General features: G+C 48.9%; 1 protein-coding gene across 2 annotated transcripts in view; it reads left to right on the top strand.

The window, feature by feature from the left end:
* Window positions 1-13,844, top strand: part of ADGRA2 (adhesion G protein-coupled receptor A2) — a 115,448-nt gene that overhangs the window by 26,707 nt on the left and 74,897 nt on the right. For both annotated transcript variants that reach the window (XM_035139199.2, XM_060268607.1), the window contains exon 2: window positions 9,476-9,547. In XM_035139199.2, the coding sequence (XP_034995090.2) occupies window positions 9,476-9,547 (72 nt within the window). The remainder of the gene's footprint in view (window positions 1-9,475; window positions 9,548-13,844) is intronic.

The raw sequence follows: 13,844 nt of genomic DNA on the forward strand, positions 1-13,844 counted from the left end.
CTGACCCCCCCTTCCCCGACTCATTCTGCCCGGCTGCTCCCCCTCCTGTCCTGCCTGCAAGATAAGAGGATGGGTGGAGGGATCCGGGAAGGAAATGCTGGGTCTCCATCCTCTCGCGCTGCCTTGGACCTTTTTCAAGGCACAGGCAGGATCTGTCTCTGTGCTGACACTTGGCAAACCCGACTTGGTGTTTTGTTTTGTTTTGTTTAAATCTCCCCCCCTCCTCTTGCTTGCCCTCCCCCACCTCCGGCTCCATTTTGCGTTCCAAGTGAAATTGCATCTGATGTGTCTGAGTCTCTTTTGCAAGTGGGACTGCTGAGGCCCCTTAATTGTTTAGGCGCCTTGGAAAGAAAGTTTCCCCATTGCTGCTGTTATCTTTCAAGTCCATGTTTTTTTCATTAACATAGTTCCCCTTTTAAACAAATGAGCCAAAATTCTGCATGCTTTCTCTCTCTCCCTCCCTCCCTCCCTCCCTCCCTCCCTCCCTCCCTCCCTCCCTCCCTCCCTCCCTCTGTGTGTGTTGTCATACAAACTGAGACCCCACAGGCAGATGCTGGAAACGGATAGGCATAGGGTAGCTTTCCCCAACCTGGTGCCCCTAAGGTGTTGCCAGATTCTAACTCCCATTAATGCCGGTTGGTGTGGCCCCTGGTAGAGCAACAGGTCAGGGGTGAGGGTTTTGTTTTGTTTCAGTGTGCAGTTTGACACAAAATCTGGAGTTTGGAGGAAAATTGGTACTTTTGGACAGCTGATAATGTGCAGCTTGAAACATGGGAAGGAAACTAGGCATGTTAGGGACAGCATATACACAGATTGTAGCTTGTGTAGCTCAGTTGGTAGAGCAAGATAATCTCAGTCTCAGGGTTATGAGTTTGAGCCCCTTGTTGAGTGAAAGATTCCTACATTGCAGGGGGTTGGACTAGATGGCACTCGTGGTCTCTTCCAACTCTGCAATTCTATGAAATTATATAAGGGTGGAATGTACTGCTTTAAACAAACTGCCATATAAACCACCTTATTTTGGGCCGGAAGCGCCTCACCTTCATCTGCAGACCCATAACACTTTGCCGCATCCTTCAATACCATCAAAGTCCTCCTTGTTTTGTGGCTGCTACTTACTGAACTGAGAAAGATTCATGAATGAATTGTCAATGTCAATGGATATTAGGCCTGTCTGCTATGGAGAAACCAGCACCAGATACAGGGTGTAAGCTTAAACCAGGAACAAAGTGTTGCTATGTTTAGCTCCCCCCGCCCCCCTTTTTTTGGTGTGGGGTGTCTGATGGGGAATTTGGTGCAGCTGGAAAAATCTGCTTTTTGCAAACCTGCTTGGGGTGTGTGTGTGGGATGAAATTGTGCAGTCTCAGTGGAGTTCTTTCTCCAAGCCCTGCAACCCTTCCTAGCCAGTTGTCTTGCTTAACCTCCATGCAGGTCATAGAACTGCCTACCCTGTTATCTGCACCTCTAACCCTACTTGACTCTTTGGCCTCATAAACATTGCTGGGCTGGGTTTTGTTTACTGCCAAAGTCAATGCAGCCGATGGCACAAAAGCTATTAAGGTTCTGGTAACGGGTCGGCTGAGGCTCAGTGCAAGGCAAAGGGGGCTTCCAGAATGCTGCTGTTTTCATGTGGGGATTCAGTCACATACTGGCACATCCAGGCTGCACTATTACTGTTGATGGGGCGGGGTGGGGGTGTCTTGTTCAACAAACCAGCTTCCCCCAAAGACCTGACTTTTTGTGACTAAGAAACTGATGGAAAATGCGCTGGAATTTTTGGGATAACACTTGCTTTGGCTATGCTGTCTAACCTCCCCACAAACCAATCAGAATGCTGCACAAACAGCAAAAAAGGGCAATTGCATGGCTTATTTGACTCATCCTATTGACTGGATAGCTCAGTTGGTTAGAGCATGGTGCTGATAACATCAAGGTTTCAGGTTCAATCCCCATATGGAATAGCTGCCCATTTGTGCATTTCAGGGGGTTGGACTAGATGATCCTTAGGGTCTCTTCCAGCTCCACAATTCTATGATACTATGAAACAGTGGAAGAGGGTTTGTGGGAAGCTGAGGGATATTCAAAGCTACATCGCTGATGAAGAATACAGGGGGGGGGAACGGTCTGAGCTTGAAGCTTTAGTGGGAATGAGAGGGTCAAGGATATTCTTTCCAAGCCATAAAGATGCAGATTCCTTCTCTTGGACACTGGCAGCAGATCAGTCAGGATGCTGATTTTGATCTTGGCTGCCTGGGTCCTTGCCTTTTTGGGGAGGTGATCTGGATGTTATGGCAGAAACTTGGATCATCCAAAGTTATATAAAAACCAGGCAAAGCTTTCACTTCCCACCTTGTGAACATGTCTTCCCATCTGTGTATGCAGCGGTACACCTGGTACATATGCCCTCTCTGTTTTCACTTCAGTGGCTGGATTGCTGAGCATTCACGGGGTGGGGCAGCGTTCAGATAGGGGTGGAGAACCTCAGGCCCAGGGGCCAAATGCCTGGCCTCTGGGTCTCTGCACAAGCCATGCCCCTCACCACCTTCCTTGGCTGCAAAGTGCCCTTGAACTCTGATCAAGACTTTTGCTTGCCTGGATGGAGGACGTGTGTGTGTGTGTGTGTGTGTGTGTGTGTGTGTGTGTGTGTGTGTGTGTGGAAAGTAGCCTACTGTACAAAGAGAAAATTTACATTCATGGCTCCACTCACTTTTGCCTCTGGCGCCACCCATTTCTGGCATGTTGCCTCCCCTCCAAGTGGTCCACACAGGAGGGAACCTAAAAAAGTTTCCCTATCCCTGCTTTAAGAGGGTGATATGGATGCACTAGTGATTTGTTTAGCTATCCAAAGCTGACTTTAATCGAATAAGGTGGTTGCCCTATAACTGTTGCCGTTTTTAGCTGTGGCTCTCCTGATGTTCTTGGACTCCAGCTCCCATCGCCCGTGACCTTTGGCCACGCTGGCTGGACCTGAAGGGAATTGGAGTTCAACAACACCTGGAGGGCCACAGGTTCCCTGGCCCTCTCAGAATGGATGCAAACCTGCTGGCCACACCCATCCCTTGCCGATGCATCTGCTTGCCGCATACCTTGGTCAACAAGCATTCAATGCTGGTGCTAAAGGAGCTGCATGTGCACAGGATTCTTTCTGTCCATTTGGGGACATTGGCCAATCTGGCGAAGGAGCCCTGGACAGGCACCAACCCTTTCTCACTAATGCTGAATGCGCAGCTGCCAGGGGGCATGGTCAGCAAGGGCCTCCTCTACATCCCCTCTTGTGTTCTTTGAATGCATGAGAAGGTTCATTTGCAGAGTGTCTTCCTTCATTACCAATTTTAGATCAGAAGTGTGCATGCATTATGCTCCTGAAATGCCTGTGTGTACTCTAACACACTAAACTGTGGAAGATCTCTTCATTTGAATTTAAGGTGGTCAAGAAAGGTACTCGTGCGGTTCTGAAATTGTGGCTAGTAGTCATTTTGTAGCATTCTGGACTTTGGGAAGGAGTTTAGCCGTGGAGCATTAGTTTTGCATGAAGAAGGTCCCAGGTTCAAACTCTGGCTACAGCTGGGCGAGAACGCAGCCTGAAATCCTGGGGATCTGCTGCCAGTCAGGGTAGACAATACTGAGCTAGATGGACCAATGGTCTGACTCAGTCAAAGGCATCTTTTGATGGCTTCCAAGGGAACACCTGAGGGCAAGGGATTGGTCCTTTTTCTTTTTATTCTGCTGGCTCAGGGAAAAGAGGATGGGAGGTAACTTGGCCTGGCTGGGGGGGGGGGGTGGCACATTCCCTGGCCTGTGTTCGAATGACCCAACAAAGGAAGATGTTTTCACAGTCTGGTGATAGGCATGACTACGCATGTGTCAGGGGCAAAGGAAGTACTTAGCATAACCAATAAGGGGGAAATAGAGGTCAGGCTTTCCTATTGTTCAGAGAGGAAATTCTATCTGCAGTTGCCAGAAAGGACACCACCTATTGCCAGCTGTTCTGGGGCCATGCGTGCTGCAGGCACGTGAAGTTGAAGCTGGGCCAATCATGACTGATGAGGACTGTAACTCGGTTGGCAGAGCATGCAGAAGATCTTGGGTTTAATCCCCGGCATCTCCAGGGGGGGCTGGGAGAGACCCCTGCCTGAAAAACCTGGAGAGCCTCTGCTTGGTCACTGTAGACAATATTGATCAAGATGGACAAAGGGTCTGGTGTGGTATAAGGCAGCTTCCTTATATCAGAGAAGAAATGGGCTCCCAGAGTGAAGGTTTTGTCCCAGGGGCAGGAAACCTTTTTCATCCCGAGATCCACATTCTTTTGTGGAATGCCTTGCGGAGGCTACCAATGGTTAGGGGCCAAAGGCAAAACTGGGCAGAGCACTGGATGCGACTTATGTACAACTAGTCATGAAGCCCGTTAAATTAACGGGTGCTAGAACAGACCTGTTGCTCTAGCAACCTTGGGGACATGCACAGAGCTGGCATTGCTCGCCCGCCGCCACTTGTAATGGCCGCTGCTGCTTCGAAGTAAGTCCACGTGAGAAGTAAACGGCCTCGCGAGTGCGCCTGCATGGAGACAGAGCGTGCTCGCTCGCGAGCATGGGGCTATCTCGCGCGTCCTCTGGATTCTCTCGCGAGAGCTGCTCTGAACGCCAAGAGGCTGAGCTCCCTTACGTGCCGGCCAACGTGCTCCGTCTCTGCGCTCCAAGTCCCAACAGCTGTCCGTGGGGCACATGCGCAGTAGCGCAATCCCACGGACACAGGGACTGGACGCAGAGACACTTGGATATTATTATAGAGGATAGGTAACGTTCCAGCCACGCAAAGAGGAAGAGGATTCTACACTCCCATGCATACATCTCCCCATCTTCCTCCTAGGCAAGCTATAGAGGCATTTTGTCAGCTCATGCACACAGTTCAAGAACAGCTTCAGGAAGGGGTGGAGGAGGGCCAGTGATCTGTGCAATCTGGACGGGCTGGGGAGAGGCTGGGGGGGGGGGTCAGAGAGAGAGTTATGGTGGGCCACCTTTGGCCTCCAGGCCTAAGGTTGCCCATTCCTGATCTATATCTAGGAGGTGTTTTTCTGGCCACCCTCCTCCTGGAATAAGTGTTTTGCTTTCAATTGCTGCTAGCAGAGTTTGTATTTAGTGACCCTTTATTATACATGAGGTTAAAGCCTGTAATCACCAACGTGGGGCCTTTAAAGAAATAAATATCATTTTTGTTTCCACACATACCTGACAAACCGTTTTCTTGAGTGCATCTTTAAAACATCCTGTGGCAGCCACCAGTATTACCTGCGTGTACCTTGTCAGATTTTTGCTGTAGCTAAGAGTAGGAAAGCCCTCGCTCTGAACCTTCCTAGTACAGCCCAAAAGCCAGTTGATGAGAGCCAAGGGTGTTTCCTTTGGGATGACCCAAGGGGATGGCTTTTCTCTTTGCACAGTGACACAGTGGCATCGCTGCGATGGCTGCCAAAGAGCCTATTGAGAAAGTGCCCTTGCTTGAAAGGGTGACGTCGAGAGTCTGAAGTGGCTTCTGACTGCAAGCTGTCTAAAGGGGCTGCTTGATGGGCCTCCCTGGTGGAAGGCAGTGTCTACGAGGGCTAATTGCTCATTAAAAAAGCTTTTAATGAGCATCTGGGAGAATTGCTGGCTGCTCTTCCTTTCTCGCCCTTCTTTCAGCATGGCTGCCTTCCTGCTCGTTGGGCTTGAGGCCAAAAGAAGGCCCTTTTTGTGGTCAGCTAAACTGTTTACTTTGGGACAAAGAGCCCCGAAAAGCCCTCAGCCCAGGCTGCTGCCAAAATGCTGAACTCGGACGGGAACACTTGAACTGCGAGCTTGTGAGATGAAGGAACTCTGCTGGACAGAGAGCAGATCTCAGCAGCGTGGTTGAGCAGAGCGCTTTGGCATATGGCTGGATGTGTAGGCCTCATCTAAAAACAATGTGGGAGAACTAGCATTGAAGCACCCTGAGGACTAGCTGCCTGGAAATGGATTTCACCTTTTTGTATTCGCCACAAGCCATGCAATTAAAGTTTATGTCGTTAGCCCCTCTTGTATGAATTTTGAAGAACACCAGTGCTAGCAATGTGTGCTAACCAGATGTTAACAAGGCATTCTTCAAAGGCAGAATAAGGAATAGTGGTTTATACCAGGTGTAATTAGAAGGAAATCAGGAGTTTTCCCGCTTCACAAGGACAGGGGGAGAGTATACTGTACATGTGGCACATTGCGCATTGGCTGTACCCCATCACAATTTGCCACCACACGATTGGGGAAGCGCTGCAGCTCAGTTGTACAATATCTACCTTGCATGCAGACGGTCCCAAATTCAATCCCCAGCATCCCCAGGTGGTGCTGCGAGAAACCCCTGCCTAAAATCTTGGAGAGCTGCTGAGCTAGATCAGTGTTTCTCAACCTTTTTTGGGCCAAGGCACACTTGTTCCATGAAAAAATCACGAGGCACACCACCATTAAAAAAGTTTAAAAAATTAACTCTGTGCCTATATTGACGAGAGAGAGAGAGAGAGAGAGAGAGAGAGAGAGAGAGAGAGAGAGAGAGAGAGAGCCCAGTTTAGTTTGTGGGGTAAGTCCTAAATCTCAGTGAATTATGACTGTAAGAAACACTTGTCAATTGCTGTGTTGGTTGCAATCTCCTGTAATAAGGCTACACAGGCCGCTGATTTCTCTCCCAGCACATGCTCCTCGCCGAAGAGGCCGCTCACTCCCTCGTAGACGCTGCTGGCTGCCCTCCGGAGGCTGTTCTGCTTGTCGGCCCGCGGCCTCGCGCCGATCAAGCCCCGGGCGCCGCCAGCAAGAGCAGCGAGAGCGAGACAAACAGCAGCAGCTGCACCCGCCGGCCGCCTCTCACGTCCGAGGCCGTGGTGGTGGCTGTTGAGAGCTGCGCTCGCCCCGCGTCGTGACCCGGCCGGCTTCCCTTCTGGCGGGTTTGTGGCGATTATTGGTGGCCGCCAGGCACGTGACAATGCAAATCGCCCTTCTCGTCGACGCACGTCGCGGCACACCAGCCAGCGTCTCGCGGCACACTAGTGTGCCGCGGAACAGCGGTTGAGAAACGCGGAGCTAGATGGACCTAATGCTCTGACTTGGTACAATGGACTTTCCCCTGCCCACTCCTGAACTAAGGAGCAGGCAGCAGTGCTATGCTAGAGAAGATGCTGGAAAGGCAGTGAGGCAGTGAGGCAGGCCACACGAATGCTCCTGTTGAGATCCTCCCTCTCTCATAATATAGAACCTTAGGTCATTCAGGGAAGCTGAATGGAGGAAGATCCAGGACAGATGAAGGAAACTACACACATAGTTTAAGTGTGGGATTCCCCACCACATGAGGTGGTGATGGCTGCCAACTTGGATTAAGAGAAATTCATGGAGAAGAAAGGTATCAGTGGGTGAGTCATGGTGGCTCTCTGTTACTTCCAAGCTCAGAGGACAACAGCTGCAAGAGGGCTTTCCTTCTAATTATGCTAGCTTTTTAGTTGATTATCTTCTATTTCTTCCAGCATCAGTGAAAGAAACTGAGATCTTGATTGATATGTACATTTATTTCAATGTAATTGATTAATTAATCAGTAAATGGGATAAAGGGCAGGCAAATTTTTACTATTTTAAATGATCACATTCTTTTATTTATAAAATTATGGTACATATTGCAATAATTTATTTTAATATAGTAGCATATCCTTATCTAGATAATAGATCTCTAGCCAGTTGAATTCAACAAATAGCAGGTAATATTTTCCCAGCTGAAATAGTAATAGAAAGGATTTACTGGTAAATGAATGAATAAATGAAACAACAATATATAGGATAAAGGAAATACAGATTAGTAATATTATCCACATATGGACAATAATAATGGGTGGGAACCCCACTTAGCATAAATTTGGGGGGAAGATCGGAAAATTGTAACAATTTTTGACAGTTCTGAAACAGTTTGTAATTCTTGGGTTCCAGAGACAGAAGAATTGGGAGATGTTGATAGTTCTAAACCATTAGAAAATGTCTAACCTTCTGAGAGACAAATTGTTTTTAAAAATCCAACCTGAGAGTAAAATGCAAATCCATTTCTGATTCATCTGTGCCTGTGAGCAGCCTCTTCCCATCTTTTGCCGATGGATTTGTACACCCCCTCCCTGCCCTGCGATGCTCATCCAAGCCCCATTGAACTAACTGCACGAATCTTCTGGGCTGAACGGGCAAGCCCACCCTCATCTGGGACCACCATTTAGGCACAGAGGCTAATGACAACCATTGGCTCGGGGACAAGACTATAAAAATACTTTGAACCTTGTATACATTAGATGGCAACGGGCCACCCAGACATAGTTTGAATTCCTCAACTGCAACGTCTGTGTACTCCAATCTGTTTCCATTCTGCACTGCTTTACAAGTATACATTTTATTTTGAATGGAAACCATGAGCAATAAGCATTTAAAACCACCGCCACCGCTACGATCATAAGCATTCCCAGCAAATGATGGTGTTGAATGCGGTAATGGATGCAGGGGAAGTACTGGGTGGGATACATTAATATGTGCTGGGAGTGTGTAGTCCAGGCGTTGCCAAGCTGGTGCCCACCAGCTGTTTTGGTTTACAGGTTCCCATCAGTTCAAAGTAGCACGACTGTACTGCTTGGGGCTGATGGGAGTTGTAGTTCCCAGTAGCTGGACAACACTAGCTTGTCAATGAAAGTCAACCAATTGATTTTATTGTGTATAGCAGGCATAGGCAAACTCGGCCCTCCAGATGTTTTGGAACTACAATTCCCATCATCCCTGACCACTCGTCCTGTTAGCTAGGGATCATGGGAGTTGTAGTCCCAAAACCTCTGGAGGGCCGAGTTTGCCTATGCCTGGTATATAGCCAAAGGCCTTTACAATGTACAGCAGGGGATTAGAGCAAGGCTTTCCTTTGAAATCACACAACATGAGCTGTAAAAGCTGACAGCAGGATTTACGGCATAAAGTTTCAAAATCAGGAAGCGCTGACATATCTAGACTGGAGCTTCTTAGTTGTCAATGGCTGTTGGAGTCCATTAAAAAGACTGTTCAGTTTTAATAAGACCCTTCTTCTCTGCTGGGCGTTCACTGTTCAGTCTTACAGAGAAGTCCGTGTCTGTTGTTCCTAGTTCTGTGACTGCAAAATGTTGCTATGGATCAATCTTCTGCTGACGTGGAAGCAAGCATCTGGAAGAGCACTTTGCAAATTGTACTATATATAACTGTTAAGTAGCTGGGTGGGGCATCTACCTATAGACTGCTATGCCATGCATTTACCCTATAGCCTTTGTACCATTCCCTGCTCTCCCGGCCCCCTTGCAAATTGGGGTGTGGCTAGTGAATCCATCACTAAGGACCACACACCTAGTCCACCCCTTTAAGCCCTGGGTGCTTGGTTAACGCAGGATGAATAACTCTCTCTCTCTCTCTCTTTCTCTCTCTCTCCCCCCTCCCCCTCTCCCCAGGATTTTGAGCAACAACAAGATAGCAACTCTGAAGAATGGCTCTTTTTTCGGACTTCGTGCTCTCGAGAAGCTGTAAGTGCCAATCTGTGTCATTGTGTACTCTGGGCAGTTCTGGGCCCTTAATGAAGGGCTGAGGAATTAGCGACCAAAATGCAACAAAACTGAAGTCTGGGCCGTGTGTGTGTGTGTGTGTGTGTGTGTGTGTGTGTGTGTAGGAATTTTAATTGCCACAGCGAGAACTAGAGTGGCTCAAGAGAAAGAATGTGGAAGCTGTTACATTTTGGAATTCTTAGTAAAGAAAATGAAGGATGCATTTGAGGCTACAGCTTCAAAGATCAGTACTGTGCAATGAGTCTAAACTGTTGTTTATGTGGTTCCTTCCAAGTTGCTAGACTGTGTCCCACAAAAGGTTGTGCTGCAATAAATTAAATTGTGAGCCTTTTAGGTACCACAAAACTCTCTCTCTCCCCCCCTTATATCCTGGGAGTATCACATGCTGAAAGTTCATTGTCCAAAAAACCAAGGGGCCAGCTGGACATGATTCTGAGCCATCGTGTAGACCAGGCATCCCCAAAGTGCGGCCCTCCAGATGTTTTGGCCTACAACTCCCATGATCCCTAGCTCACAGGACCAGTGGTCAGGGAAGATGGGAATTGTAGTCCAAAACATCTGGAGGGCCGAAGTTTAGGGGTGCCTGGTGCAGATGGCAGATTCCCAGTGATGGGAGTGCATGGTTTGGGGTGAAGTGCAGCTTACTTTGGCATGCAAACACCAGCCCTTTATTCAGGCTGCTTGTGCCCTCTGTGGAATTCATCCTATTGGACCAAGCTCTACCACTTCAGAGAGCAACTTTGAATCATAGAATTGTAGAGTTGGAAGGGACAGCCAAGGATCTTCTAGTCCAACCCCCTGCAATGCAGGAATCTCAACTAAAGCATCCCTGACAGATGGCTACCCATCCTCTGCTTAAAAACCTCCAAGAAAGAAGAGTCCACCACCTCTCGTGGGAGACTGTTCCGTGCTTTTACTGTCAGAAAGTTTTCTCCTTTCCTGTTTGGACAGAAAGAAATAAGAAAGAAATCTCCTTTCCTGTTTGGACAGCAGCTAAGATAAGCACCCAATCTACAGTAAATCACACACACACCCTTCAATAAGCAACTGGACCCCTCCAAACTGGGGTTTTTGCAAGAGTCTTCTGTTGATGCAATAATAGTCCTTTATTGGTGGAGTTATACTGGAGCATCCACACACAATTCCATTTTACTAGTTGTTCTGTACGGCTTCCCCATTGTGCTGCAATAATCCTGTTTGGAGGTGGGGACTATTGCACAAAATGGAAAAACAACAACAAAAATGTTTGTGGTGTGAAGAGATGCAGGGGTTCATTAGGAAGTTGCTGGACATGCATTGACAGGATGGGCCCACTCCAAAACCTTTTTGCAAACACAAATGGTATTGAAAGCAAGGTTGTGTGTAACTTCCCCAATACCATATTGATCACAGATCATGATGAGTGCATGATAAACAGGATGTTTGGAGGGGTCCCTGCTGAGCCCCCCCCCGGGGGGGAACACACACAAGCATGTTGCAGGTGTTTTCCCACTCTAGCAGAGGTAATGGCAGCTGTGGCAGGGAGTGTTAGATCAGGGAAATGGCATGCAGCAAACGGGCTAATCTCCCCTCACCCGGCATCAGTGCTCTGATCAACACCTCCCCGCCCACTTAGAGACAGTTGTTTAAAACTTTTTTAAGAACCAGGGAGATCTGCACATGCATCTACCACAGGGGTCCCCAGACTTACCCGGCTTTGGGCCGGTGCCCGCCGCACCGATCACGTGGCGGGCCGGAGGGCAGGGGAGTGCGCACCCGAGCGCATGCGCACACACACTTACCAGCGCGGTGGCGCGCTTCCAGGTCGAAAAAATCACCGAAAATCATTTGTGTGCATGCGTATGGGCCTCCCGCGACCCGGAAGTGCATCGGAAATGACCTCTTCTGGGTTGGGAGAGGCCCATACGCATGCACACAAACGATTTTCGGCGCCTTTTTCCGATCTGGAAGTGCGCCGCCGTGCTGCAGCAGTGGGCGGCGGGGGGCGGCGCAAGCCGGATTGGGAGGCCAATTGGGCCGCATCTGGCCCACGGGGCGTAGTCTGAAGACCCTGATCTACCACATCTGCTTCGACTCAGAGATGTGCAGAATTAATCCAGAGTGAGGTAGACTGGGGCAGGCCGTGCCCTAAAAGAGATCAGCCTTGGTCTTCTGGCAAAGGGGAAGCAAGAGGAGACCAATCTGTGGGGCCCAGACTGAAAAGCAACATTGTCCCCTCCAACAAAGTCAGCTTTCTTATCTCCTCATGAAAGGCATCTCTATGGCTCAAGGCTTTCATAAGGAGAGATTTATGTGTTTGTGTCCCCAAATCATATGGATTTCATTGGTAGGTAGGTATGTCAGGGGATTGGGGGGGGGGTAGAATATACTGAGGAGGTTTTGTTCCTAGACACTGAGCATCATAAGCCAAACTCTTGTGTCCCACCAGCAAATTTGCGACTGTGGCTTGATATATTATTGAACGAGATTTTGAAAATGCAGCTTTTCATGGACTGGGCTGAAGCGTGCAAACGAAGTAGAGAGAGATTGGAACTGGTGCAGTTCCAATAGTGCACAGGAAAACCCAGCCCCGTCCCCCACTCACCCCCCCCCCCACCCTAGGAGAAACCCTGCTCCAGACCCGTGTTAAGACCCCTGCCGGGTAGGCATATATAACCCTGCCTAATAAACCTGTTATATATCCGTGCCTTTATAGCGCCTGCATGTTGTATTCAAGGTTCAGGGAGAAAGGGCTGAGAGGGAATAGATGAATTGGTAAATAAACCCAGAACAAAACAGTGTAAATGTGGCACATCTGCAACAGGGACACACTCTGTTCTGAAAGTACGGTGTACTGATAAAGAGCACTGGTCTTCAACTGGTGGGTCAGGAGTGGAGCTGCTAGTGCTGGCACAGGCAAACTCAGCCCTCCAGATGTTTTGTGACTACAATTCCCATCAACCCTAGCTAACAGGACCAGTGGTCAGGGATGATGGGAATTGTAGTCTCAAAACATCTGGAGGGCTGAGTTTGCCTGTGCTAGTGGGTCACTCACTGCCTGATCCAAGGTGCGTCACAACACGAGTTCTGCCACCATGCCAATGAATGACAAAAGGTTAAGGAAACGGGTTGCCAAATGCATATTTGAGTTAAAAATGGGCCCTGGGTCTGAAAAAGTTGAAGGCACTTGATTTAGCATGTTGAATTTTAGACAGGGAGTCCTGTGTTTAAGCATCAGGTGAAGCAAAGATCACTGGGTGACCCTGAGCCTGTTAACACGCACGGTCTCAGAAAATTATTCTAACTTGCAGGATTGTTGTGAGAAATCGAGGCACAGGAGGGAGACGTATGGGGCCCTGAGTACCTGGAAGGAAGGAAGGAAGGAAGGAAGGAAGGAAGGAAATGTAATAAATACATTTGGAAAGGGGAGGGGGGCAAAATGGCTTCCCAGCTACTGTTGAAAGGGACATGATTGCATTGCTCAGGTTGCAAAGGCCTGGATTTATTTGATGCTGCGTCTTTAATGCCTGTTTATTTCGTTCTCCTCCCCCGCCCCACTCTTAATTTTTTTATTTTTTTGAAGTTGTGGGTCATCCCCACCCCTTGATCCTGGCACAAAGCTCTCATTAATGGCAAGGGATTACTGCTCCCCCAAGGGTGAGGCGGCAGCTGGAGGAAATAGCTGGAGAGCTGGTCATCAAGAGAGCCCTGTCTGTCTTGGGGCATCCAAAGCGATAGTTTTAGCAAATGAACACTCACGACGCTTTCAGGAGAAAGAGAGATTCGGCCCCCCAACACCATTTCCTCTCCCCCCCCCCTTTGGCCCAGCTTGGAGCTTGCTAGGCAACCCTTGAACTTGACTCCTTAGCGTGTTCTTTTAAAACATGGTTTCCTCCTCCTCCTTTTTGACTGCCAACCTGGAAAACTGTGTCTAATTGGGTTGGACCCCGGGGTGCTGAAAATCTCTTTAAAGTCTCATTGTTCTGGGAGCCCTGAACAAACAGCCAGGCCTGATCCCAGCCTGCCCGAGACGGCATTAACCCCACGGTCACCTCTGGAATGTTCAAATTACGCTGGGAGACCGGAGCTGTCAGTCAAGGGATGCCTTGCCTGCCCCACACTGCCCTCTCCACTCTGGATTGCAGCTTGTGCATGCCAGAAGCAGCGCTCTGTGTAGCTGGGCGGTGGGGGGGGGGGGTGAGAAGGAGGGGTGAAAAAAAAGGATTGCGAAGAGACAATAGATGTCGTCCTGTCCTTGTGGGATTGCGTGGCAACTGCA

The sequence above is a fragment of the Zootoca vivipara genome, chromosome 15 (assembly GCF_963506605.1).
Source record: "Zootoca vivipara chromosome 15, rZooViv1.1, whole genome shotgun sequence".
Taxonomy (NCBI): Eukaryota; Metazoa; Chordata; class Lepidosauria; order Squamata; family Lacertidae; genus Zootoca; species Zootoca vivipara.